This window comes from Cervus elaphus, chromosome 24 (assembly GCF_910594005.1).
Source record: "Cervus elaphus chromosome 24, mCerEla1.1, whole genome shotgun sequence".
Taxonomy (NCBI): Eukaryota; Metazoa; Chordata; class Mammalia; order Artiodactyla; family Cervidae; genus Cervus; species Cervus elaphus.
In genome coordinates, this window is record NC_057838.1 from 59,385,669 (window position 1) to 59,411,799 (window position 26,131).

Sequence of the window (26,131 nt, forward strand, 5' to 3'; positions counted from 1 at the left end):
CAGGCGGCCGCGCCCCGCCCCGCCCCCTGGGAGCCCCCCGAGTGCCCGTGTCTCCTCTGGCAGGTGCGTCACCAAGGCCCTGTTCAACGCCCAGTTCGGGAGCATCTTCCGCACCTTCCACAACCCCACCTACTTCTCCCGGCGCCTCGTGCGCTTCTCCGACCTCTACATGGCCTCCCTCAGCTGCCTGCTCAACTACCGCGTGGACTTCACCTTCTACCCCCGCCGCACGCCCCTGCAGCACGAGGCGCCACTCTGGATGGACCAGCTCTGCACGGGCTGCATGAAGACGCCCTTCCTGGGGGACATGGCGCACATCCGCTGAGAGTACCTTTATTGTCTGGATCAGGCCCAGCCCCACCTGTCCCGCCCTCTCCGGGCAATAAAAGCCGTCTCCCTCGTGCCTCTGCGTCACTTCACCTCGAGGATCCTCTGTGTGTCGGGGAAGTCCTCCTCCAGGAGCGAGTCCTGAGGGGAGGATCGTCGGTTAGTGTCTGGGCCGAGACTGGGTCCCCTTCCCAACACCCCCAGCCTCACACTCACATTGAAGGGCTCACAGAAGGCCTCCTGGCTACCAAAGACCGGGTTAGGGACGGAGACCAGAGTGGGGCTGGTCCCTTCCTGCCACGGGGAGAAGTCATCAGCAGCGTCATCTTCTGCCTAGAAAAGCAGGTGAGTCCTGAGACCTCAGCAGCCTTGCTGGCCCAGACCCCACACCTCCCTCAGCCCCCAGCCCAGCTACCTGGAAGGCAGAGAAGCCAAAGCCTGTGGACCGGCTTCGGGCACGGAGGTAGAGGGCTCCGGCCACCAGGCCGAGGACGGCTCCAGCAGCCACCACGGCCCCCACGCCCGCTGCCACAGGCGGGGCCTCCGGGGCCACCACTGCCCGCTGCAAACAAGAGCATCAGGGACCTGGCCGGAGTGGTCCCCTGACCCCTCCCTGCTCTGCCTGTCCACGCTCAACTCACAGACTGCGGGGGCGCCAGCAGGGGGCTGGCCAGCGTGTGGATGATGCCGTTGAAGGCCAGGATGTCCCACACGATGACGCGGCTGACCACAACTGCCCCTGGGACCTGTAAGGAGACCAGAGTCAGGCCCAGTGATAATCAGTGAGGGCTGGGCCAGCAGGGCAGGGGCCACCTCCAGACTTGCCTCAGGGGCCCGAGAACCGTTGCCAGGGCCCAGGTCACTGATGACGAGGCTGAGGCCCGAGTGGGCGGGAAGCAGGGCACCCTGGCTCGCGTTGGTGCTCAGGAAGGTGGTGTTGGAGGCGTGCAGCTCCAGGTCTGGACCACTCAGTGTCTGCGGGCACAGCACAGCTGTTGTCGTGGACCAACCACAGAAAGCAGAACCAGGCCCTGCCCTCCCCACACTCCATGTTACCATGTTGTCGACAAAACCTTCGTTGACAGGGACGAAGAGTGTCTTGTAGGTGTGTTCGTCATCCAGGAAGTCCAGAAACTCAAGACCCCTCGGGGTGGCATTGGCGTAACCCAGTAGCATCTGGAGATGGTGGGACACAGGGTTGTGGGTGGGTTCCCTCCATAAGGATCCCCGCCGCACCACACCCCTGGCCCCTGGGTACCCCATAGAAGGTGGAGAAGTTGGCAGTGGTGGCCAGTACATCCAGCAGCTTCCCATTGCACACGCTGGTCCCATCACCCACGAAGCCATTGCGGCATCGGCAGGCCACGTCTGCAGGGAAGGCAGCGCAGCGAGTGAGTGGGTCAGCAGGGAGAGGCAGAGCAGTGAGCGGGCTTGGGGGGCGGCCGAACCTTGCATGCGGAAGCAGTAGGCGTCCCAGCGCTCCGAGCGGTTCTCCCGGGCGCCCAGGCTGACCACGCCCACCTGGCCATCCCCACAGTCTGCCGCGGGGAAGACGACGGGGTGGGCAGCCGAGCCGTTGGCCAGCCAGCCCACAAGGCAGAGATGGAGGCCCAGCTGTAACAGGACAAGCAGAGGCTGAGACCCAAGGCCCAACTGAAAAGAGCCCCCACAGGCTTGGCTCCAGACTCCCAGGCCCCACATACCTGCTGGGCAGCAGAGAGCTGAAGGAGAGAGGCAAGGACAGCTCCCTGGGCCCCACAAGCCGCCTCGGCCTCTGAGAAGTTCAGGCCGTAAGGGCCACTGGGGGCCTGGAGGTGGAAGACACCAGCTCGCTTCTCTGCAGAGGGGAGGGATGCGCGGTCAGTGGGCCACCGCCGGGTCAAGCAGGGGTGTGGGGAAGGGGCGGGGAAGCACACCCTGGAAGTGCAGGTCGGTGCACACGGCATCCGCGTGACAGGGAGGTGGCCGGTCCAGGCAGCGGTCCACGGGCGGCTCGGGTTCCAGCAGACACTGCAGTCCATCGCCCACGTAGCCGGCATGGCACACACAGCGCCGTGCGTTCTGGGGCAGGAGAGCAGGTGGGCACCCTTCAGGGCCTGGGGCAGCCAAAATCGGCTCCCCCACCTCCGCCCTGTGGCTTGGCGCCCTCTGCTCACCGGCCCAGTGTTCAGGCAGTCGGCGTGCTCGCTGCAGCCCCCGCGGTGGCCATCCTCACAGGGGTTGCGGGCCCGGCAGCTCCAGCCGTCGCCCTCGTAGTCTGGCCAGCAGGTGCAGGTGACCGCTGTGCCCTCCTGGCTGCAGTTGGCGTGCTCGCTGCAGCCACCACGCCCATCCTGGCACAGGTCCACCACTGGGGAGGGCGGGGAGGGCGGGGTTGGACCGGGTAACGGGAGGGGAGGGGAGGGGAGGGGGCCCTCCACCCCTGCACCCCTGCTCACCTGTGCATGTGCGGCCGTCCCCTTCATAGCCCAGGCTGCACTCACAGCTGTTGCCAGCGCGGCACACGGCCTGGGGTGCGCAGGGCGGAGCACACACAGGCTGCAGCTCTGTCCCCCAGGGCCCACCCCACACATCCAGGTTAGTGGCTGCCCTCCTGGACTCCCTTCCATCCGAGTGTGCACTTGGGGCACGCACTGGTGTGTGCAGGGTGGGCATAAGCACAGGGCCCACTCACCCAGCTGCACCTCACAGCGTGGCCCCGTCCAGCCCTCCTCACAGAAGCAGGAGCCGGAGCCCCCCAGGCCCTCATCACAGCGGCCGTGGGAGGTACAGTTGCAGGCTGGGGGGAGGGACAGGAAGGACGGTGTTGGCACACAGGCCAAGGCGGTCAGGGGGCCGGGCCGGGCCGGGCCGGGCAGCACAGCCTACCTTGGCACAGGGGCCCGAAGGCTCCTGGGGCACAGAGCTCACAGGCCGTGCCGGCGAAGCGCGCGTGGCACCTACACTCCCCGCTGCCGCTCATGCCGTCCATGCACGTGCCGCGGTGGTTACAGGGGCTGCTGGCGCCACCAGGGCAGGCTCGGGGAGGGGGTGAGGAGAGAGGTGAGGTCAGGGGCCTCGTCAGGAGCCCCGCACATGCACCCCTAGCCTGGACACACTCCATCCTCCACCCAGTGGCAGCAGAGGCTCCAGCACAAGCAGCCCCCGTGCCCTGGAGAACACCCGGACCCCTAGCCCAGTCCACCAGGACCCTACCACCTACACAGCCACCTCCGCTCAGAACACTCTCCTGTGGGTCCACTCACCCCAGCCTGACCACCCCGAGCCCCTATCTGAGATTCAGCGGCCAGAGCTGTGCCCCCGGCCGTCTTGGGGGCTGGGAGGGCCGGTCAGCAGAGTCTGCAGCCTCGGGACACTCACCTCGGCACTCGCTGCCGTAGTGCCCAGGGCAGCAGCTGGGCTTCCAGGTGGTGGTGACACAGTTGCGGTAGCAGCCTCTGCCCAGGCCTTGGGGCTGACCCCAGTGGCTGGGCCGGGTCCACACACCGCGCAGGGCCAAGGAGTGCAGCGGAGGGGACGTCCAGAACTTGGAGAAGTAGCGCCAGCATGCCTCGGGGCTGCCCTGGGCCAAGAGGGATCGGGCTGCAAACCTGCACTTGTTGGGCCCTCCCGGGCCCCACCACCTAGCACCCAGCCCCTTACCTGCTCCTGTGAGCCCGGAGGGCAGGGGGGTTCTAGCCCACAAATGCTGCAAACTTTCTGTGAGGAAAGGAAGGCAACATGGCAAGTCGAGAGGGTGGACAGGACAGTGCCAGTGGCCTTGACACCCCCCTCCGCCTCTGGCCTGTGGCCTCCCTCACCAGCCACAGCGGTCGGGTCTCAAAGCGGTCACAGCGGGCACCAAGGCCAGGCGGCTCCAGCAGCTGGTCAATGCCGTAGGCCAGGCCCCCCTCAAAGGGCAGGTGTCGCTGCACAATTCGGGCGTCGTCCTCTCCCACCGTGAGCGCGCCCTGCCGGGGAAGGGTGTGGAGTAGGGGGGGGTGTCACAGGTGTACTGCAGCCCCCACCGTCCCGGCCCCTGCCTCCTGCCCCCCCATTCAAGCTTCCCCAGACTCACCGGCCGTGCGCGGCTGCAGGAGAAGGAGATGGGGGTCCCATGCATGGTGCGCAGGGAGCCCAGGTTGGGCAGGTCAGACGCCAAGGCCTGAACACATGGAGCCACAGTTGGAGCTGGGTGGGCAGCCTGAGTGGCAGGCAGTAGGGACCACGCCCTGGGGGTGCACCCACCTCGACGTTGCGGATCACGTGGCCCCGCAGAATGGCTGCCAGCTTGTCACGGTGGTCCTTATGGTAGAGCCAGGCCTGGCGATCGGGAGGCAGGGCTTGTAGGGCGGAGTCTGTGGGCCACAGCATGGTGAGTGGCCTGTGGAAGGGATCTTGAAGCAGGGGCAGGAGGCCAGCCATCTGGTGAGAGAGGAGGTGTGGCAGTCACAGCCTCGGCCGAGGCCAGTGGGCCGATGGAGGGGCCCGCACTGCAGGGGCTCCCGGGACCCGGTGATCTCCCCACCAGCCACACTCCTCTGCAGCCATCCCAGGCCGACATACATGCGTGCAGTCAGGTGTGCGGGCACGTATCAGCGCACACACCGACAGTCACCCACGTGTACACACGCACACATGCACATGGGCACACACTGCAAAGCTCACACACGGGGGCAGTACCGTCACGAGGCCGCTGAAGATCTTGTAACCGAAGGTCTCTGCAGCAGCGGTGAAGTTTCTCTGGGGACAGGGGCTCAATGAGCAGCGAGTTCGGGAGGGGAGGGAGGGGAGGGAGGGGAGGGAGGGAGGGGAGGGAGGGTCCCAGGCCCGCACCCAGGTCCTACCCGTGGAGCTGGGGCAGCGTCAGCTTCCCAGTGCAGCACTTCAGGCGGCAGCAGGACACGGTCGATGAAATGCAGGACACCGTTCACAGCCTCCTGGTCGCTGCTCACCACACGCGCGAAGTCATTGATGTAGATGCTGCCCTGGGGGGTGGGCCCGGGGTGGAAGGAAGCCAAGTGGTGGGGGGCCTGGTTGGGCAAGTCTTGGGGGAGGAAGTGGGGGCAGGATCAAGGCAGAGGGTGGGTTTCGCCTCCTGCCCGGGGAAACAGCTGTTGGATTTGGCTGGTGGGAGCCCCGTGGACACTGGGCCAAACTCAGACGCCCAGGACTAGCCCCTGGCTGGTAGGAGGTAGCACCCAGGGCTGGAGTCACCCTGTCAGGAAAGCCGCCCTGGGAAGGTGAGAGGGTTTTGAAGGCGCAGGCGAGGACGCTGAGCGCGGTGGAGACCTGGGTCAGTGGCCAGCCTGTGTCGGGGCAGGCGGAGCGGGGCCTACCTCCCTCTCGCTGAAGCGCAGCGGATGCCCTGAGAGTGCAGTGGCGTAGCCCTCCTCCAGCAGCTCCTGGCTCCGCAGCTGCCGGCAGCCGACGACGTGGTAGCGGAACACAAGCTGGCGGTTGGCGCGGATCCGGGCCAGCTCGTCCTGGAGCGGGAGCCACGTGGGTCAAGGGCGCCCTCACTCCCGCCTCTGTGCCCAGGCAGTGCCCACAGCCCAGCAGGGCCACCCCTCCCCAGCCTTGCTCCAAGGGCTGAGTTACCTGTGACATGTTGGTCATTAGATCTGCATGAGGCACAAAGACTGTGAAAGGCCCGTCCCCCTTGAGGTCCTTGTATTCCTGAGGGGAGAGGGTAACAGCTTGATAGGAAGAAAGTCAACTTGGGACCAACTCAAGGCATCTACTGATTTTTCAGGAAAGACCTGGACTCAGAAACCAAACCAGCCAGCTTCTGAGCAAATGAGATTATCAAGGGACCTGCAGGTCAGAGCGACCCAGGCTAGACCAAGGATGTGCAGGCCAGCTGGTCACTCACCAGGAGATGGAGGCTGAAGAAGGAGGCGTGCTTGTCCCGAAGCAGCTCCTGAGGCAGGGAAGGCAAGGGTCAGCTCAGAGTCTGGTCGGCCTGCAGTCAGGGCTGGTGCTTGTTCCAGCACCAGGAGCCCAAGGGCTGGCCGAGGCAGAGATGAGGAAAGGAAAGCCAGGGCAGTCTGCTCTGGGATCAGAACGGGTTTCATGGACCGTAACTGGGTCAGGCCCAGGTGGAGTCAGGTGTCAGGAGCAATAGCCAATACCATGGCTTAGGCCCACGGGGGGCACTGCCAGGGTTGGGTCGGGGTCCCCCCGGGCATCATTACCAGGCTGACGCGGGCTCGGCATGTGAAGCCATCCCCCACGGTGCGGACTGCGTCGCAGGTGCACGTCCTCTGGCCATCCCCCGTGCTTTTGCACACGGCGTAGGGGCTGCAGCCTCCGTTGTTCTGCGGTGGGGACAGGAGAGAGGCAGCAGCGACTCCCAGGACTCCTCGGCCAGCCCTGGGGAAGGGGCCGCGAGCTTCCCTGTCCAAGCCCCAGAGCCCCGTTTCCTCCTGGTCAGGCCTGACCTTGTGGCGAAGGTGGCCCTCCCTCCAGAGGCCCTCAGGACCCCGCTGGGGCTCCGGAAGGCTGGTCACCCCTCCCCAGCCCCTCCCTCTTTGACACTGGGGGTGCCCTGGGGGCCTGACCTGGGAGCAGGGGTCCAGGAGCACACAGGCCCGGATGCCGTCCCCACTATAACCTTCGCGGCAGCTGCAGGAGACCTGTCACAGATCCCAGTCAGAGGAGAGGGGCTGCCGGATGGAGGCGCGCCCCTCCGAAGGCCTGTTCCTAGGAGCGCCGCACCCGGAGGGGGGCGGCCCAGCCCCAGTGTGCCGTTCCCCCAGTTGTCTCACCTGCTGGGGGCCTGTGGAGATACAGTCGGCATGCATGTGGCAGCTCCCATGGTGGATGAGACAGCTGTTGGCTTCTGGGGGAAGACGCGCTGGGATGAGGGGTGGCCCCTCTGTCCATCCGTCCATCCATCCGGGTGCTCGCCCCCTACTCTCAGAACCCACACTCCCGTGTGCCCCCCCAGCCCGTCCTGGCCTGACTGAAGCCAGACTCCACCCCCAGCCGGCATCGGGCCTCGTGGGGCCCCCCAGCCTCACCCTGGCACAGCTCCCCGTCGCCCGTGTAGCCGTCCAGGCAGGTGCACGTCCGCTGACCTGGTGCCACGGTCGTGCAGTTGGCGTGGGGGGAGCAGCCGCCGTGGTCATGCGCACACGGGTCCACCACTAGGGGCAGACGGGCCCAGAGAGCTGTGAGCAGGGTGGGGGGGCCGTGGGACAGCAGGGACCAGGAGGAGAAAGGGGAAGGCCAGGGCGAGGGGTGAGACCCCAGAGGGGACAGAGACTGGATCTAAAGGGCGCAGAAAGGGCTCTGGGGCAGTGGAGTGGCTGGACCTGAACAGGAGACGCCGTCGCCCGAGTACCCCGCGGCGCAGACACAGGCAGGGGCTGCACCCGAGTCCTGCACGCAGCTAGGGGGACAGCAACAGCTCAGGCGGGCCTGTCGGCCCCCCGCCCCGGCCCCAGTGCCCCCGCCCACTGGCCCCAGGGCTGAGCTCACTCACTTGGCATTGGGGTCACACTTCTGCAGGCACTGAGGGCCACTGATTTCTGGAGGGGTAGGAGGATGATGGTTCTGACCACGCGGACCCCGGAACCACCTCCCCAGGACTCGCCCCTCTCCCCGGGGGGCCACTCCTCACTCTGGTTGCAGCGTAGGCCCTGCCAACCCACGTTGCAGACGCAGCTTCCGTCCCCGCGGAGGCCCTCCTGGCACAGCCCGTGTTCACAGTCGCACACTGGGAGGAGGACGGGGGGTGGGGGGTGACAGGCGTCAGCTGGTGCCCTGCCCCGGGGCCTCCATGCCCGCTGCCCCTGGCGGCATCCCCACCTCTCCTGCCCGTCCCCCGGGTTCACCTCCGGTGCAGTTGGGCCCGTAGCGGCCCAGCTCGCACATCTCACAGGCCGTTCCGTGGAAGCCCTCGCGGCAGCGGCACTCCCCGCTGCCCAGGAGCCGGTCCTGGCACTGCCCGTGGCCCGAGCACACACCGCCTAGACCCCCCGGGCACGGCTCGCACAGGGTGCCGAAGAAGCCAGGGCAGCAGTCGGGCACCTGCGGGGGGCGTGAGGACGTCAGGGGGTGGGAAACCATGGGGGACGGCAGGGCCGGGCATCTTGGGGCCATGGAGAAACGGAGCCTGCCCTCTACAAGCCTCCGCAGCAGAACTGAAAGAAGGGCCAGACCGGACCCCACGGTGTGGGGCACAGCTTGCCCCACTGCTGCCCCCAGGGCTTGGCTGGTGCAGTCAGCTCCAGGCTGAGCCCCTTCCCCAGCTCCGCACCCCCAGTCCCTGGAGACACGGCCTCAGGGACACACACCAGCCCCTCCAACCTCAGCCCTCTCTCCCGTCCCCTTCCTCGGCGCCGCCATGGCTTCCCGGCTTCATCTTCGTACCAGCCCCCGCCACTGCCCCTGAAGCCTAATCTGGCCTCCTGCCCTGGCCCTCTCCCACCTCCTCCTCTCTGGTCAAAGCTGGGGGGTGGGGTGGGGGGCCTGTTTCAGGGCAAACCTGGATCTTCTTGGCACATGTGTACGAACAGCCCCGGGAGAAGGAGTAGCCAGACCGGTAGACACAACTCTTCCTGGGGGTGTCCTGGAAACGGGGACAGGCAGAAGGCTCAGCCAGCGGTCAGGGACGGGCAAGGTGGTGGATGGGGAGACAGACAGACTACAGCGATCAGCGCGTGAGACAGGTGAGCAGGACAGACAGCACAAGGGTCAAAGGAGGACCAGGACGGACCCCAGGAAGACAGCGCGGGTGAGACCCGGGCGCGGGCCGCAGGGGCAAGGCTTCAGGCCGCCAGTCTGGGTGAGGCCTCCTCTGGGCAGACCTGACCCAGGCCTCCGGGCATCCAGGGGAGTCGAGTGGCCCACACTGTCCAGGAGCCCACACCCGGGTGAGCAGAGCTGGGCCGGGGAGCCTGGGCACCTTGGGCGCGTGAGAGCCGCTGAAGCAGGGACAGAATGAGCCGGGCCCCTTCTCACCTCCAGCTGGTAGCCCTGAGAGCAGCGGAATTTCCGGCTACAGTTCACACATTTCTCCTGAGGAGAAAGAGGGCAGAGGATCAGGCGGTCCTGAGGCGGGGGCTCCAAAGCCACCTGGCCTCCTCGGCGGGCTAGCAGCTCTCCCACCCTCCCCAGGCGCCCTCCCTCCGGCCGGCGCCTCCAGCTCTTCACTGCCCCCTGCCGCCTGGCCTCTTACCCGCAGGGCCTCTGCGTGGCTGTGCAGGCAGCGGCTTGAGCCCACCGTCAGGACCGCAGACAGGCCGAAGAGCGAGCGGCCAGGGGCCTGCAGCACAGGGCCTTCCAGCGGCACATGGTTCACCTCGGGCTGGGGTGGGGGGCAGAGGCTGAGCCCCTCTCCCCAGTCCCTCCCCACCCTCACCTCAGGGGCTGCAGGCCAGGGAGGCACCCCAGACCTGGCGTAACCCCATGGACTGGGGAGGCCATCCCTGGACCCCAAAGGAAAGGGGTGCTCGGGGCAGGGTGCCTGGGGCAGGGTCTCCTTGGCCTGCCCCCCGCCCAGTGCCAACCTGGCCACTGTGGTTATAGAAGACAAGCCAATGGGCGGGCCCCAGGAGGGAGGTGCGGTGCCCCCCCTTGCCCAGGGCCTCCGTGGAGAGCGCCTCGCCCAGGATCACGTGGTGTCGCACGACGTCCGCGTCCTGGAGCGAGGAGGAGAAGCTCAGGGGCCGTGGGATGGCAGGCTGGCCCGCCCCTGGTGGCCCCGGTCCCAGTGATCTCACCAGGCTGCTGCTGTTGGCCTGGGCCTCCAGAGAGCGGTTGGTTGGCACGAAGATGGTGTAGGCGGTGGCAGCCTCAATCTGGGGAACCAGCCTGTGGCGCTAGGGGCAGGGGGCAGGTGTCAGGGGTGGCCCGCTCGCCCTCAGTCCTCACCCTGGGAGCCAGAAGCCAGGACACAGCCAGGGGGAAGGCGCCCCTGACCGGACGCCCCCCTCCGCCCGCCCTTACCTGCAGCAGCTCCCGGAAGAGGTGGAAGGCGGGCACGGAGTCCAGCTGCTGCAGCAATCCCTGCCCCGCCGGCACAGCCCCTCGTGGAGGCAGTAAGACCTGGCATGGAGCACGGGGGCCGCTCAGCACGTCCCTGCCCCCCGGCCTGACTAGAAGCTTCCCGGTGCGCACACCCCCCTCCAGCCATACCTGGCTGAGGACATGTAGGACACCATTGGTGGCAAGGAGGTCAGCCACAACCACGCTGGCGTTTTGCACCCAGATCCTCTGGAAGGTAGAAGGGAAGAGCTCATGCAGACACTTACGAGCGGGGGTAGCACCAACAGAGGCTGCTGGCCGCAAGGCACCCAACCAGCCTGGACATCCTCAGACTCAGGACCTACCCCATGGGCACACAGACCCTCGCTGGGGCCCAGGCATGCACATGCAGACCACAATGGACAGACAACCCTCAGCCGGGCAGTCACTCCGGCCCGAAGACGCTGCCCAGCAGTGAATGTGTCCTGAGCACAGTGTCTGCGCTCGGCCCTGGCCGGGTGAGGGGACCCTGGGCTGGGAAGCCTGCAGCCACCACTCGAATTGCCCCCATGCCCGTAGGGCCCCTTCTGCCCAAAGCTCACCACATACCCCACTGACGTTGTGAATCTCCCAGCGCACGGCGGGGTTCAGGGTGGATACATTCTGCCCGTGCAGCCGAGCCAGCTCATCCTCGGACAGGGCGCCCTGGAGAAAATGGGCCCTGGAGGGACACGTTTTAGGGGGGCCATGGAACCAGGCTAGTGTAACCTATACACTTCACCCCAAAGGGTGAACACATGCCAAGTTGAGGATCTCTGGGGAGGGGCTGGGTCTTGCACAAGAGCCTCCTCCCAGAGCCCAGCCCTGGCAGCCCACCTGACCAGCTGCGGCAGCATCCTTGGCTGAAGCCAGAAGGCCTGGTCCTTGGTGCTCAGCCGACGGATGGCAGACTCTGAGGGCACCAGGGCTGTGACTCGGCTGTCGGCAGGAAGAGTGATGCCGGCCCCCTGTGCACGCGGTGTGTGGGGTACAGGAGTCATGAAGGCAGCCACCACTTTGAGATCGCAGTCCCCGGCCTCCGGGCTGGCCCTCCACCCTCAGCTGTTACGTGTCCTGGATGTGAGTCCCCAGCCCCGGCATTCCGCCCGATCCTACCTTGATCCACTGGTAGAAGACGGAGAAGTGGGCATTTGCCTCCAGCTCCTGAAGGGAGAGAAAAAGCTGAAGTCACCTGTCTAGGGTCAGACTTGAGCCCCTTCCCGGGGACCCTGAGCACTGCCCCACAGCCCTCCCCAACCCCGAGTACATGAGAGGACTCCTGTCAGAGAGCAGGGAACCACTCACCTTGAGGATGTCTCCGTAGCAACTGAAGCCATCACCCCCATAGCCAGGGGGGCATGTGCAGAGCCGCTGGCCTCCCCCCACTGCCCGGCAGGTGGCCTGGGGTGGAAGGGCAGACACGGCCTCCATTCAGCACCCGTTTGGCGAGCAGGATAGCATCCCCCCCTCCACCTCTCCACTCACCCTGGCCCATCCTCTTGTCTGTCCGCCTACCCACCCCTACCACAGGTCTCTCCCCCGACCCAGTCTGTGTTCAAGCGGCTCCTTTGCTGGGCCTGGCCCTGCCCCCCACGACCAGTGAGCATTTGACATGGGTCACCCTAACCCACCACAGCAGACTGGGGCAGCTGGGAGGCCCTGGACCCTCAGGAGAGGCCGGAGCTGAGAGCAGGAAGAGCTAGCCAGGCCAAAGGTATGGGGCGGGGAGGCGGGACGGGCAGTGGGGATGGAGTCTGGGCAGGGGTGCAGCCTTCATGAGGAGGAATCAAAGCTCTGTCTTATGGGCAAGCAGGTGACAGGGTTCAGATTTGGGGTTCAGAAGGATCCCAATCCTGACCGGAGACAGGGACACTGCTAGGGCCAACCTCCCCCACGTCCGATGCCTCCCCTGGACACGGAGACCTCTCAGGGTCCCCCTCACCAAATCATGGCAGCCGCCGTTGCCCGCCCGGCAGGGGTCAATGGGACTGCACATGTAGCCGTCTCCCGCGAAGCCCAGCTTGCAGGTGCACCAGCTCTGGAGACGGAGAGGTTGGGGGCAGGGAGCCTCATCTCACCAGAAGCATGAAACCCTTTCCTCCCCAACTGCTCAGCCCACGATGGGCGCGCTCCGCTTGGGAGGCCCATTTAGACCCCTGAGGAGCTTTTCCTAGCCCTACCCTCGGAGGGCCATGTTCCAGTGCAGAGACTGAGGCCCTGAAGGGAGACTGGCTCTCAGGAAGAATCCCAGGAAGTGATGCCGTCGGGAAGGGCCTCCCATGGAGCCTGGGGCCCGGCCAGGCTGCTGAGGTCTGCAGCATGTGGTGAGTGGGCAAGTCCTGCCTAGGCCAGCCCAGAGATGGTGGCTGGGATCCCACCTGCTACCCCATCACTCTGCTTGGCTGCCCCAATCCTCCCCGCTAAATGCCGGTGTCCCTGGGCTGGTCCACACTGCAGGGGAGCCACTAGTGAAACTTTCTGCATCTCAGCTGCCCCTCTCTGCATGTTGGGGGCACCTCCACTTGCGTACTCCATCCTCAGCTCTGAACTTGAAAGCTCCTAATGGAGTTCACATCCAGCTCTCTGGTCACCTGAGTGCCTCTGCTAAGACCCCATGGCTGTGGTCCAGGAGCAGAGGGAGCCCCATGGTTCCCTGCACCAGCCCAGGCCACCCAGAGGCTGACCTTGACACAGCCAGGCCTGGCCTCCCAACTTGCATGTTCGATTCTTCAACACCAGGCTCACCAGGCCTGACAGGCTTCACAGGGATGGTTTCAGGTTCTGAAATCCTGTGACTGGAATCTGAGACTCCCAAGTCCCAAAGCTGGATGTGCACAAGTCTAAAGATTTCAGGATGTCACTCTCCTTGGGGCAGGGGTCTCTTCTAGCTTTTGCTCAGGACTGAATCCCTACATCTAGAACAGTGACTCGCATGTGACAGGCGGCTGGTGATCTGTGGGAAACCAGCAAGCGAGTGGATGAGCTACTTGTCATAAGACAACAGCCCCAGCGGCCAGTTAGAGCAGAGATCTTGTGGATTCTTGGTTATATGAGTCCTCACCCAGAGAGGCAGGAGTCACAGCCTTCTGGTCTGGAAACAATGCTGCCCTAGACTGGCAATGGAACGTACCTTCCTCTCAAACTATCGTGACCTTCATGCTGGCTCGTAGCACCTACCTGTCCACTGCTTTCAGATTGTACAACTCAACATTTCAGAACTGGATTCTCATTTGTGCCTGAGGTTTGAGACCCTGAGCTTGAATTCTTAGAGTGGATGTTGCTAGAGGCAGATGAGCTAGGGGGAGAGTCCCCCAACCCCCACCCCACCCTGCTCTGTTGAGGCCTGCCAAGCTCACCTGCCCGGGTCCCACATAGCTGCAGATGGCGTCAGCATGGCAGCCGCCTCGCGAGGCCAGCTCACACTCGTCGATGGCCACGCAGACACGACCATCCCCACTCCAGCCTTTGTGGCATGTGCAGCGGTGGGCGCCCCGGGCCCCAGGGACACACTCAGCCTGTGAGAGCCGTGGATGAAGGACTCAGGGCGGCAGGGTGGCAGGTTGGGGATGAGGGAGTCCCGCCTCTAGCCCACGGGTCAGGTCTCCAGGGCAGGGGCCAGGCTCACGTTCTCCGAGCACCCGCCGCGGTCCGGGCGGGAGCAGGGGTTGCTGGGTGTGCAGGAGAAGCCGTCACCCTCAAAGCCATCCAGACAGAGACACCTGGGGGTGGGTGGACGAAGGGCCTCCGGTGAGCCTCAGGGAGCTCTGAGCAAACTGACAAACAGTCACGGCGGGTGGGGGGCAGAGAGGGAGCCCACGTCCTCACCTGGCGACACCACCCTGGTTAACGCAGCGGGCGTGTGGGTGGCACTGCTGGGCCTGCTCCCTGGACCCGCAGCTCACCGTGGACTCGTTGCAGAAGCGGCCGCTGAAGCCTGGGGCACACGTGCCATGCTGGCACACCCCCCCACTGCCCGGACGGTTGTCACATAGACCGTGGACACAACCGCAGTCTGCAAGAGCAGATGGAGCAGGGAAACTGAGGCAGAGGTATGGCTGGCTGGGAGCCAGGATGCAGCTGGGCAACGCCGGGACTGGAGCAGCCAGAAGAGGTCTGACTGCAGCGTCGCAGAGTCAAGTCATCCCAGACTCAGAAGGAGAGAGGAAGAAACAAGAGCAGAGCAATTCATTGCTTGCAGTCACCCTCTTCTAGCTGCCTGCTCCCAACACCATCAGAAAGTTCTTCTGTGTGTCTGACCTAAACCCTGCACGCTTTAGTTTGAACTGTGGTTGTCTTTCTGGCATGGATCAAACAGACATCTGCTTGTGTTTCCAAAACCTTCTCCATGACCTGAGGTTGTATTTCATGTCTTGGGAGTCCCCAGACCCCCTTGCAAGCAGACCCTTTATCTCCCTGGCAGGGGGCCTTGGCCAGGACCACCCACCTTCCTGGCACTGGTCTCCATGCTTGTTTGGGTTGGAGCAGATGTGGCAGGCGATGCCCTTGTAGTCTGGGAAGCAGAGGCAGGCCCCACTGCCCTGGACCCCATCGCTGCACTGGGGGTGGGCAGGAGGCAAGAACAGTCACTGGGAGGCGATTATCCACACCCTCTCCCCCAACACCCCTTCTCCCCAGGAGCAGGGAGCGTTAGGAGGCTAACTTTGCGCTCCTGCTCCCTACAGAAGACCTCCTGCTGGAAGAGACCTTGAATCACAGATGCTGCCAAAAGAACCAGCCCCCTAAAAGGCACCTGGCCCTGGAAGGTTCATGGGTGACTTCTGCTCACCCTAGGCACCCCTATCCCCACCCCCCACCGCTCATGCCAGGGCAGGAGGGGACTCACATTGCCTTTGCCATAGCAGGGGTTGGAAAAGCCCCCAGGACACTGTAGACAGTCGGGCCCAAAAAATCCTTTGCAGCAGCCAGGTTTCTGTAAGAGAACACATCTGAGGGTCCACTGGGAGCCACGCTGACCCCCCGGTCAGCTGGCTTCTGCTCCCTGGTCCTGTGTCTGGAGCAGGGGGTGGGCGAGGCCCCTCTGGGACACCTTTTCCACCATTAGGATGCAGAACAACTCTCTGAGGATGGCAGCCCACCCAGCCATCCTGGGGGGCTCCCGAGGAGAACCCAGTGCCCCGGGTCACCAGGGAGCGAGCATCCCATGCCCAGGCTCACCTGGATGGTCTGGTTGCAGTAGTGGGCGCAGCCCTTCTTCAGGACGTTGAGCCCAGTAGGGTCGTGGATGTAGACACACTCCTCAGGAGAGATGTCCTGGGTGGGCAGGGCCAGGCTGGTCAGCAGACGGGTCCTGGGCCGGCCCCCTCACCAGGCAGCCCTGGTCAGAGGACCTCACCCCCACCCCTGGGCCGGGCACTTCCACTGTCAGCGGGGCTATGCCTCCAGGGCCAGCCGAGTCTCCCAGCCGAGCTTCCCCACCCTGACCCAGGGCAGAAACCTCGCTGGGCAGTCAGGAGTCAGCCCCCGAGGACTGGCCCAGGGGATGCTCACCAGCTTCACGCTGTTGGGAGGGCACGTGCTGGTGTTCAGGGCTTGGCAGTCCACACAGGAGCCCTGGGCAGGGCAGGGGGAGGAGGGGAGAAGGGTTAGTCATGGTTTATTTATTTAGCAAACCCTCAGACGGTGGCACTGAGCCCAGGCCTGAGATAGGAGAAGAGCCAGCACAGGAGGGGAAAGGGGAGTGGGGAGGGGGCATTCCAGGCAGAGGGAAGAGGGCGAAGGCCTCGTGGTGAGAGAGCTCGTGTGAGAGCAGCCGAGGCCTGGGCGGGGAGGCTGGAAACAGGGTGGAGAGGCGTGAGTGAAGGCCAAGGGTCCGTCAGGAGGACTGCTGAGGGCTGGGCGTGGGGCATCCAGGCCAAACTGTAGGGCCTACGCCCAAGCCCCAGAGCCACCCACTCTCTAGAGGACTAGAAAGAGGCGCCTCTCCTCCCTGAAAGATGACCCCCACGTAAGCGGCACTCACCGCCACGACCGCATGCTGCTCCTCGTTGCAGAGCTTGGGCAGGATGGGCAGGATGGTCGGGGGCAGCAGGATGCCCTCCAGCATGTGGATCACACCGTTGGCAGCCAGCACGTCCACTCTCCGCAGGGGGACCCCCTCAGGTCCCAGCAGGATGCGCCCCTGTGGCAGAGCCCAGAGTGCATCCTCGGCCTGGCCCCCACCTCTGCACTCAACGTGCTGTTGAGGCCCACCCTGCCGGCCACCTCTTCACCCCTTCCCTGGCAACATCTCCTGCCCTGGCAGAACTGCTCCAGCCTCCACACCCTGATCCATGAGGTTTCTGCCACACAGAGCCCCCCCGAGTTTGCTGGGACCCAGGAGAGGGATTTGGGTTGTGCCTGCTCCCAAATGACCCCCACCAGGGCCTGCCTGGGCTCACAGCACAACAGCAGGTCTGAAAGAGGCTTGACACTGGCTGGTCATCACCAGCCCCTCCACTGGTCCATCCCTGTGGAGCTCACCTCCTCTGAGATATTCACAGCCAGGATCTGGTTTGCCATGGTGAGCACCCGACCCTTGGCGATGAGCTTTTCAACAGTCAGCTGAGGTGGAGGAGAGGGTGGCTTTAGGCCGGGCACTGGCCACACTTTGGAGCCATGCCCAGTCCTGCCCAGGTGACTTGCGGCTACCACCTTGGTCCCCAGACTCTTCCCTGTGCTGCAGAGTCCAGCTGGCAGTGGGGAGGAGAAGGGGCCCCGGGGGAAGACCGGACTCTGCAGACACATCCTCTGAGGGCCCAGAGGCAGGTGTCAGCTGGCCACCCTCCCAGAGGACCTCTCACCTGGCCATGGTTGTAGACGTGGTACCTCACCAGTTCCTGCAGTTTGGAAAGACCCTGGCAGGAGAGAGGAGTCTTGGCTGCTCAAGGCTCTGGGCCCTATATCCCCAGCCCCGTCTCTATGATGAGCTTACTGCCGTGAAGAGGTAGACCAGGCGGCCATCCCGCAAGCCATCCACTGCCTCATTGCTGGGGGCAAAGACTGTGAAGGGCCCGGGCCCATCGAGGAAGGAAGGCAGCCCGCAGTTCTGTAGTGGTGAGAAAGAGGCTTGTGGGCTCCGTGGCCAGCTCTTACCTCTAGGTCCTGCCTGGGCCCTGTGGAGCTCAGCCTACAGGGGACGCCCACCAGAAGTAAGTGGGAGACACTGGCAATGTCTTCATGCTACCACAGAGCCTCAGAGTGCGGATGGGCAGGTTCTGGGATGGGGGCGTGGGCCAAGGCCCGTCCTACTCCGGAAACCCAGAGCACTGTGGAGCTACATTCTGGGCAGTGAGGGGTCCTGACCCAGAAGATCAGATGGGCTGGGACCTTTCCCCCAGACTCACCTCCAGGATGGTTTCAAACCGGCTGAACACCTCATTGGAGGCCAGGATCTGGCCAATGGTCCTCTGTAAGAAGGCGCGAGCGTGAGGCCCAGAGGGGAAGGAGCTCTGCTCCAGCCCTGCCCAGAACTGCCCCGGGACCTTCTCTGAACTCAGTGAGGGTCAGAGGTCATCCAGTGGCACAGGGCTGGGGGACTCTAGCTCACCTTGGGGTCCTCAGGGAGCTCTGGTGGGGGCTGCAACCTCAAGGCAGTGACGACGTGGAAGAGGCCGTTGGCCGCTGGGTAGTTGGCCTTGTGGATGGTGAATGTCTGCTGCGGCAGGTCTTGGTATTTGTAGGTATATTTCTGATGAGACATGAGATCTTTGACTCAGACTCCAAACACCCACCCCTTGTCCTAAGGCTCTGTCTGCCTCCACGCCTTCTCCTGGGCTGTATTCCCCACCTGTGACTCCTCTGGTCCCCAGGAGGAGGCCCCTGCTTACCCTGAAGCGGCTGAAACTAACAGTGATCTCCTGCCCGGCCAGCGTCCACCACCGGCGTGGAGCCTGGCTCCCCGCCTCCTCAAGCATGTGCTGGCCGGCGATGATGTGCTGTCTGCACAGCTGCTGGGCGACGGATGCCTGCGGGCACAGGGGCGGGGGTGCCGAGTGGGCCCAGGGCGGGCGGTCCTCTTTGTGCCACTCCGCCCAAGCAATGTGGGGACAGGGGGCCTCCCAGGGCTAGGGTCCCAGAGCGCGCGGGCGGTGGGGACGCTCTGCAGGCCCTGCAGCCTGGGGCGGGTCCAGGGAGGAGGCGGGGGCTCACGTTCATGGTCCTGGAGGAGACGAGAGGTGCCAGCACAGTGAACGGGCCCGACGTGCTGAGGATCTCCCGGCAGCCCTGGTCTGGGGGCAGGAGGGGGCGTGTCAGAATGGTCTGGGAGGCCCGCAGGCATCAGTCCTGGGTCTTGGAGAGTTGTGGGGGGTGTGGGGTGGAGATGTTGGGGTAGGTCTCGGGTAAATGAGGACATCAGCATCTTGGGGGCTAGCTCCCACCTCCATCATGCACCCCAGGCATGCTCTGCTTCTACAGCTCTTGGGCAGAGAAACAAGGCATCTCCAGAGAGTCCACCAAGGCTGCTGGGTGTGAGGGGCGGGGTCTCAGGCGGGTGGCAGGGTCACACACCCAGCATGGCAAAGCTGACTCTCAGCCGCAGTAGCATGCTCGTCTGGCTCGCCTTCTGCACCTCGTGGAGCAGGTGTCCGTAGCAGGCGCGCCCGTCCCCGACCTCGCCCTCCTTGCACACGCAGCTGGGGACGTGGTTAGAAATAGAAACCAGTCAGATTGGGGGGGCATGACCAGGCTCCCCCTCCCAACCCTCACCCACCATCCGCACAAGCCCCGAGGTTCACACGGGCACACACTTGCCCCGGCCCAGCGGCCCTCTCCCTGTCCCTGGGGCCCAGTCCGAGGCCCCCATGCTCACCTGGTCTTTCCATCAGGGGTCACCTGGCAGGTGGCGGAGCGGTCACAGGAGAAGGCGGAGCAGTAGGCGAAGCAGCCCGCGGAGCTATCGTGGGCAATGCTGACCAGGCCTGGCTTACATGAGCAGGAGGCCTGGCCCGCCCGGACGGGAAGGGTGGGGGTGATACCATGTCCATGAGAACCCAGAGAGTTCCGCTGGGCCCCCACGGCTACCCTCCCAGAAGCGGGCTGCCATCCTCCTCCCGTTTTACAAATGGGGCAGCTGAGGCTCCTAGGAGAGCCGTGACAGACCCACAGCCAGAGTGAGTGGGGGGAGCGCTGGGGGCCGCCAGCTCACCTGGCCTGGCTTCCTGTACAGACACAAGGTGGAGTTGCTGGGGCAGCCGCCGTTGTTGGTGACGCACGGGTCCTGGGGCAGACACACCGTCCCATCCCCGTGGTAGTTCTCAGGGCAGCGACACTGGGCCTGCCCCCTGGGGCCCACAGAGCACTGGGCAAGTGGGGAGCATGGTGACGGCTGGCAGGGGTCAGAGGCTGTGGGGGCACAGAGAGAGCCCACGTGAGCCAGGCCCCCAGAATCGCCGCCCTCTACAGCCTCTAACCAGGATGGCCAAGAGACGGTGAGCAGGCTGATCCACACCTGGGGGACGGGCCCTATTTCCCTCTGTCAGGGACAGCTCTCCCTCCCTGAAAATGGTCAGATTACTGCTTTAAAAGGATGCTCGCCCTGAGCTGGGGCCCTGGCCTCCTCTAGACCTCTGACTTACCCCGGCACTCGCCACCCTGCTGGGTGTAGCCAGGCAGGCAGCTACAGCTGGGGGCCTCTTCAGAGCAATGGGAGTTCCGGGGACAGTTCAGGGCCAGGCACTTGAGCATCTCTGAGTGGAGAAAGGAGAGGATTTATTGCAGCAGCTCCAGGTTCCAGGCTGAGGAGGAACACTGGAGTGAAGAGGCTCTGCCCACTCTGCTATGTGACCCTGGCCAGGGCCCCACCCTCTCTAGGCCTGTGGGCGGTGAAGGTTTCAGATGAGACCTCCCCCAGCCAGCTGTGTGTCTCTCACACTTAGAAGGAAGTGGGGCTGCAGGCGGAGGTCCCATCCTGCTCTGGCCAGTGAGGAGTGCTAGCCCAGCAGCTGCTCACCGCGGTCACAGCGGGGTCCAGTGTATCCAGCGAAGCACAGGCAGCTTCCATCCCCGCGCGGCCCGTGGCTGCACACGCCGAATACACAGCTGCACACTGGGAGGGACACACAGGGAAGGTGGGATCCCAGCCCCACCCGGCAGGCACATGGGGATGAAAGTCCTTGCCCTCTGCATCTCCAGAACTCAGCGCCCGCAGGCACAACCTCCAGATGACAGAGGTATGGGGCAGGACCGCAGGGGAGGTGGGAGCCCAGCGCAGGCACCTGGCCTCGTGTGGGGGCTCAGGGAAGGCTGTCAGGAGCAGGCCTCCAAGAACAGCACGTGCAAGGGCTAGAGATGTGATCAAGCAAAGCTCATGTCCCCAGAGGAGATGTGTGAGGCTGGATGGCTGGGAGGGAGTCTGACAGTGGTTGGTTGGAGGGACTGGGTCCACACTGGCCCCCAAGTGGACACTGGCCCTGCCCTCCTGCTGGGCCAGCGCTCACCTGACTGGCAGTCAGGCCCAAACCGGTTGGGGTCCCGACACTCCTGGCAGGCTGAGCCACCGAAGTTCTCCTGGTGGAGAGATGCACCAAGTTAGCACAGCCCCTCACGCCCGCCCCGCCCCCCTCACCCAGCGCCACCAGGCCCTCACCTGGCACACGCAGGTCCCGTTCCCATCTATGCCATCCAGGCAGGTCCCATGGCCGCTGCATGGGGTCTCGGCACCGCCAGGGCACTCTGTAAACCCCCCACCACAGAACTCAGGTCTGCCCCGAGGACCTCTGGTTCGCCCAAGCCCAGCAGCTCTGGGCAGCCCCAGATGTGGTCCCTCCCCTGGGGGCAGCCAGAGTCAAGTGGCCAAGCTGTGCATTAAATGAGCCAGATGAAGGGGCATGCTGGCAGGCGGGGGCATGAGGAGCAGGGCTGGGACCCCCCCCCACCTCCGTACCATAGCACTGGGACCCCCAGTAGCCAGGGCAGCAGGCCTTCTGCACCACGTCCTTCCAGCACTCCAGGCTGCAGCCGCTCATGGACAACAGAGAGTCCCCTAGCTGGACCTCGTATCTGGGGACCAAGGATGGGCAGGGTGACAGGAGGACCGCCCCCTGCAGCCCCCAGCCCAGCCTCCCTGGGTTCCGCAGCTCTTATTACGCCCCCATCCCTTCCCTCCTGGCCCCGAGCTGAGCACAGGGCCTGGTCCACTGCGGACGCTCAGTAAATAGTACTTGGCCCACCTCTTTCTCCTTTCTCCCTTCCTACCTCTGTCCCACTGGAGGGGCAAAGAGACAGGTACATGAGTGAATCCCTGCCCTCACTCCCCAGGCCTGCCAGGCCCTCCTGGTCCCCTGCCACCCCACAGGACACCCCTGGAAGCAAGCAACGGTGGGGACACACACCGGCAGTCCTGTGAGATCTTCTCTGGAAAGGCCCGAATCCAACCCAAGGGACACACTCGCTTCTTGATGGCGGGGCACGGGGTGCAGGGTATGTGAGTGATGAACTTGGTCTTCACATCGCAGCGTTTGGACTGGACCTGGGCCAGGGGCAGGGTTTGGAGTGAGGGACCTGGACGCTGCACACAGCCAGGACTCGTGATCACAGCGAGGCCTAGCACCCCTCTCTCTAGGCGCTGACTCCCCATCTGGTCATCGAGGAGGCCCTGAGTCTGGGGGGACCCTGCCTGTCACAGGCTGTCCTCTGACACAGTGCGTCCCTACGTCCACAGCCGCCCACCTCTGCCTGGGGGCCCGGAGGCACGCACAGAAGCCTGAGTCTCTGCCTTCTGACACAAAGGGCATCTGCCATTTTTGTTCCATTCTGGGTGATTCAGAGGAGGGAACTGAACTCCGGGCAAGTGGCCCTCGCCCGGAGCCGCTCAGGGACTTGAACCTAGACTCCCAACCTAGTGCTCATCCTCACCTTTCATTTAAACATAAACACAAAGTGACACAGACACTGCTGGGGAGGGGGACACGGCCACACCATCCCACCCCCAGGCAGGACGAGAGCTTCAGCCACACGTGTGGGGCTGGCCGCCCAGCTGGCCCTCTACTCAGCACATCCCGAGCTCTATGCTGACTGACCCCTCCGCCAGCCAAGGGCCCTGCTTGCTCCCTCAGGTCAGAGGCCCAGCAGCCGGCACCATGCCTGCAATTGACCCACATGAGCAGGCATGTGGGAGGGAGTCTGAGTTTGGGCCAAGCGGCCCCAAGCCCTGATCCAGGCCTGACCCATGACCCCACATGCCAGCTGGGACCCAGGGGGCCACTGCCCATCACTAGGCAGGCAGTGTTGGCAGTGAGGGAGCTGAGAGGACCCATGTGGCGTCCCGCAGAGGCGGCAGTTGAGCTGGGACCTGCAGGATGCATGAAAACTGGTCAGAGGCAGTGCTCCTGGCAGAGGGGACAGGAGAGACAAAAGCCAGGAAGTGGGAAGAAGCAAACGGCTGCGTGTGATGAGGCAGAGACAGGCAGAGGGGCTGGGGCCAGGCCAGCGAGGGGAGGTAGAGTCCGGAGGAGTGCCAGGACTCACTTGTGTTTTCAGTGGGTCCTCTGACTGCTGCATGGAGAACAGAGCAGGGGACAGGGGAAGGGAGTCATCCAAGTGCCAAGAAAGCCCGAAGTCCCACCTGCTGGCCTTACAGCTCCAAGTCCACCACCACTGGGGCTACCATTATGGCAACAACGTTCCAACCTTCTCCAGCACTGACCTGGAGCGACATTCCCGGCTGCTGCCGGTGGAGAAGAGACCCCAGGGAGGAGAATTTTGATGAGGAGAGGTTTCAGGGACTTGAGGCCTGGCCTGGAGAAGCTGAGACGTTCCCATCTAAAAAATGCTGAACAGACTCCAAAGGGAGCGAACCCAGAATATCTCTTTCCTAGAACACATCACAGATGTGTGGCTCTCCAAGAGAGAGAAAAGGAGAAATAGTGCCTGAACCCTTTTCTGGTGAACATGAAGGGCCCAGAGCCTCTTCCCCACTGCTGCGATTTGGCCTTTTCCGCTCCCTCTGTGGTCTGCGAAGAGGGAAGTTGCTGTGGGGGGCCTCAGGCTGGCTGTAGGCTGGATGCTGTGGTCTCATTCCCCATCCTGACGCTCGGGCTTTGCTGACCCAGGGAGCAACTAGGAAGTTGGGCAACTCCCAGCCAGGCAGCTGCTGGCTCAGGGCAAAGGCTTGGCATGCAGCTGGTTCCCCTTAGGACCACCTGGCCAGCCAGACACAGCTGCCAGCATCATCACCAGGGGCCTGGGGACCAGCGAGAGGGCACCGTCCTTACTCCTGGACAGAAGGGGGTTCCATTAAGTGGGGCACGAGTTGCCGGCATGGGAGGAAACTGGAACCTGTGCCCTGTTGGTGGAGTGGATACGCATTCACTAGATGTTGCATCTGTAAATCGGTGATGGATGGATGGATAAACCAGTGACCAAATCACACCTCTCCGGGACCTCATCGGAGGTGGGCATTCAGGCCCCCTCTGCCTGGCGGCCTATAACCTCACCACTGATCCCACTGGGTGGAGTGCGGCTGGATCCCAGCCGAGTGCTGAATCAGATTCCCTTCTTCCCGAGGGCATCTCAGGACCCGTCTGAGCCGGGCGGGCACTGCCCCCCTGCCTGTCCTAATCCAGAACTGATTCTGCAACGTCTGCTTCCCACAGAGAACTGCTGGGGAAGTTAAGGAGACACGAGGTGTTGAGCTTGTTGAGAGAAGATGAAAGAAATTCCCCCAAGCTGGGGTCTAGGGCCCAAAACCCAAACTCCCTCGAGACCAAGGGATCCACCAAACTTCTTGCTGTATAGATCAATGTCCCTCTCCCCTCAAACCCCAGCTGAAGACTGCAGGCTTCACTTGTAGCAGCACGTGCCCAGCAGAAAGGGGTACTGGGTGAGACTTGGATAGGCAGGTGCTAAGCCCCCTCCTCCAGGAAGCCTTCCCTGACTCTACTGCCTGAACCTCCGTGTGTCAGAGTCCTACTCCTCACTAACTGTGTGACCCAGAAGTCATCCCATCCCCTCAGAGCCTCGGCTTCCTAATGTTCACACTGAGTCTCCTGCTACGCAAGGTGCCGAAAGTGCTGAGAGGCCAGCGTTGACACATTCCTGACAAGAACCCCAGAGCCCACTTCCCTTGCCCAGGCTGGCTGAGCCCCAGCCCCAGAAGGCAGATTTACAGGTGGTCTGTGACGAGAAAGGGCTTCCCAGATGGTGCTAGTGGTAAAGAACCCCCCTGCCAATGCAGAAGACTAAGAGACATGGGTTTAATCCCTGGGTCGGGAAGATCCCCTGGAGAAGGAAATGGCAACCCACTCCAGTATTCTTGCCTGGAGAATCCCACGGACAGAGGAGCCTGGTGGGTTACGGTCCACGGGGTCGCAAAGAGTCGGACACAACTAAAGCGACTTAGCATGCAGCACACACGTGACAAGGAGAAACTCCCAGCCTGAGTATCCCTCCAAAGACCCCTGTCACAAGAATGTGAGGTGGCCTTTCAAATCCCCTTGCACTGTACACGTGAGGAAACTGAGGCAGGGAGGGAGCAGGAACCACTTGCAGGGCTCAGCATGGCCTGAAACCCTCGGCTCTTCCTCACCCTGACTTTGTCAGCCTCAGATCTGCCCATCCCCAACCCTGACGGGGCCCTGAAGCTGAGGAGGCCCCTCTCCCCACCCCTCCTCTGAGGGACCACAGGCGAATAAGTGAGCCCCATGGTGGCATGGGGCCTGGGTCCCCACCTGGTCCTGCCTGGCAGTGGGGCCCTGGGCAAGACCTCAGTCTGCCTGTCAGTGATTCGAGGGCTGTCACCATGCCGAGGGCAGGGGGCTCTTACAGAAACTCCGGTCGGGATAACATCCCCACAATGGGGCCTGGGCGGATCTGCAGACAGGCAGTCCGAAGGGGGCTTGTGCACGTGAACCCGACAGCCGTACCCTCGGACCCTGTCGGCTCCTTCCTTGTGGCCGGATCGGGACTTGCAGAGCGTGACTCCGGAGCAGGACTAACCTGTCTCTATAATCCCTGGGCCTTGGCTGCCTCAGGCGGAGAACAGGGCCCACTGCTCGGGGACTGGGAAGATTCGAAGGCATGACATCCCTGCTCCCAGGGCTGTGTACGTGGCGAACAGCCACTCTTGATTGGTGGCTGCTGTTTGCCCAGGAGGACTGGGTATGAAAAGAACTCACTGTGCCCCTGGGCACTCTCAGGGCAGAACACAAGCACACACACGTGCACACACACCCAGCACGCCTACGCACGGCCCACGTGAGCCTCTGTCAGCTCTGCAAGGTTCGGGGTGATCACATCTCCCACCCCCAAGCCAGAGCCACAGAGAAACCGGGCCTCATTCCAGGCAGGGGGATGGGCCTGGCTCCGTACCCCTAACCCTCAGGCTGGGGAGCCCTAGGGGAGCTGCTCACACCACCTAGCTGCCTAGCCAGAGACAGGAGGGAAGGCTGACCTTCTCTGCCACCCCAAAGCAGCGAAAACACAGACCTCAGCCTGGGGAAGTGGGCACAAGAGCCCAGCCCTCCGTCCGGCTCAGAGAAGGTCAGACAAGAAGCAGCTGCCGTGTGTCGCCAGCCCTGGGCCTGCTCCATGAGCACACCCTCCTTGCTCCCACCATGGCCAGGAGAGCCTGGATATCATGCCCCCCGGTGACGAGCTCATACTCACCTTCTGCCCCCCAACGAAGCTGAGGCCTGCCAGGCAGAGAGCCAGGAAGCAGAGCAGGAGGCGGCCACGGGGCCCTGCCATGGCCGGTGGCGGCTGGCGGGCACGTTGTCCGGGACAGAATCAGGGCAGCGGCGTGGGGAACGAGCTCAGGAGGCAGGCACTTCGCGAGCAGGCAGGACGGGGCGGGCAGGCGCTTTAAAAGCAGCCG

The 26,131-nt window shown here is 63.9% G+C and overlaps 2 protein-coding genes across 4 annotated transcripts in view; one reads left to right on the forward strand and one right to left on the reverse strand.

Annotated features, from left to right (window-relative positions):
• Positions 1-403, forward strand: part of NT5DC2 (5'-nucleotidase domain containing 2) — a 53,723-nt gene extending 53,320 nt beyond the window's left edge. For both annotated transcript variants that reach the window (XM_043886619.1, XM_043886618.1), the window contains exon 13: positions 64-403. In XM_043886619.1, the coding sequence (XP_043742554.1) occupies positions 64-325 (262 nt within the window). In that variant the 3' untranslated portion in view covers positions 326-403. The remainder of the gene's footprint in view (positions 1-63) is intronic.
• Positions 318-26,131, reverse strand: STAB1 (stabilin 1). 2 transcript variants are annotated; one of them, XM_043886613.1, is made up of 69 exons: positions 25,924-26,117; positions 21,651-21,787; positions 21,203-21,318; positions 20,906-20,991; positions 20,757-20,826; positions 20,270-20,365; positions 19,896-20,006; positions 19,466-19,662; positions 19,130-19,260; positions 18,829-18,953; positions 18,469-18,548; positions 18,147-18,284; positions 17,867-18,007; positions 17,664-17,726; positions 17,252-17,365; positions 17,121-17,174; positions 16,801-16,881; positions 16,301-16,459; positions 15,829-15,891; positions 15,496-15,591; positions 15,164-15,250; positions 14,765-14,876; positions 14,146-14,332; positions 13,946-14,039; positions 13,677-13,835; positions 12,263-12,358; positions 11,626-11,721; positions 11,437-11,484; positions 11,158-11,288; positions 10,891-11,002; positions 10,453-10,530; positions 10,264-10,362; positions 10,038-10,136; positions 9,825-9,956; positions 9,494-9,622; positions 9,277-9,333; positions 8,801-8,884; positions 8,148-8,343; positions 7,934-8,029; positions 7,796-7,841; positions 7,626-7,702; positions 7,332-7,457; positions 7,077-7,150; positions 6,870-6,944; positions 6,504-6,626; positions 6,182-6,229; positions 5,908-5,985; positions 5,646-5,792; positions 5,154-5,294; positions 4,990-5,049; positions 4,555-4,731; positions 4,385-4,471; positions 4,128-4,277; positions 3,970-4,026; positions 3,688-3,889; positions 3,196-3,345; positions 3,002-3,106; positions 2,766-2,873; positions 2,484-2,677; positions 2,244-2,388; positions 2,031-2,164; positions 1,776-1,941; positions 1,586-1,695; positions 1,384-1,503; positions 1,153-1,302; positions 969-1,073; positions 743-889; positions 544-660; positions 318-468 (listed from the first exon to the last, which is right to left on the reverse strand). In XM_043886613.1, the coding sequence occupies exons 1-69, from the start codon at positions 26,002-26,004 to the stop codon at positions 412-414; spliced, it is 7,707 nt and encodes a 2,568-aa protein (XP_043742548.1). In that variant the 5' UTR covers positions 26,005-26,117; the 3' UTR covers positions 318-411. The 2 variants fall into 2 exon arrangements, with proteins under 2 accessions (XP_043742548.1, XP_043742550.1); XM_043886615.1 differs by lacking the exons at positions 318-468; positions 544-660; positions 743-889; ... (5 more) ...; positions 2,031-2,164; positions 2,244-2,388 and having other exon boundaries at positions 2,537-2,677; positions 2,766-2,835; positions 25,924-26,131.

What these genes read in the sequence shown, in the direction of transcription:
- STAB1 (XM_043886613.1), bottom strand. Translation starts at nt 26,004, where the DNA reads ATGGCAGGGCCCCGTGGCCGCCTCCTGCTCTGCTTCCTGGCTCTCTGC. An exon ending in ACGCTGCCCCAGCTCCACGG is followed by an intron (nt 5,050 to 5,153) that starts GTAGGACCTGGG and finishes CCCTGTCCCCAG; the next exon opens with AGAAACTTCACCGCTGCTGC. An exon ending in ACGCTGTGAGGTGCAGCTGG is followed by an intron (nt 2,874 to 3,001) that starts GTGAGTGGGCCC and finishes CCTGGGGGACAG; the next exon opens with AGCTGCAGCCTGTGTGTGCT.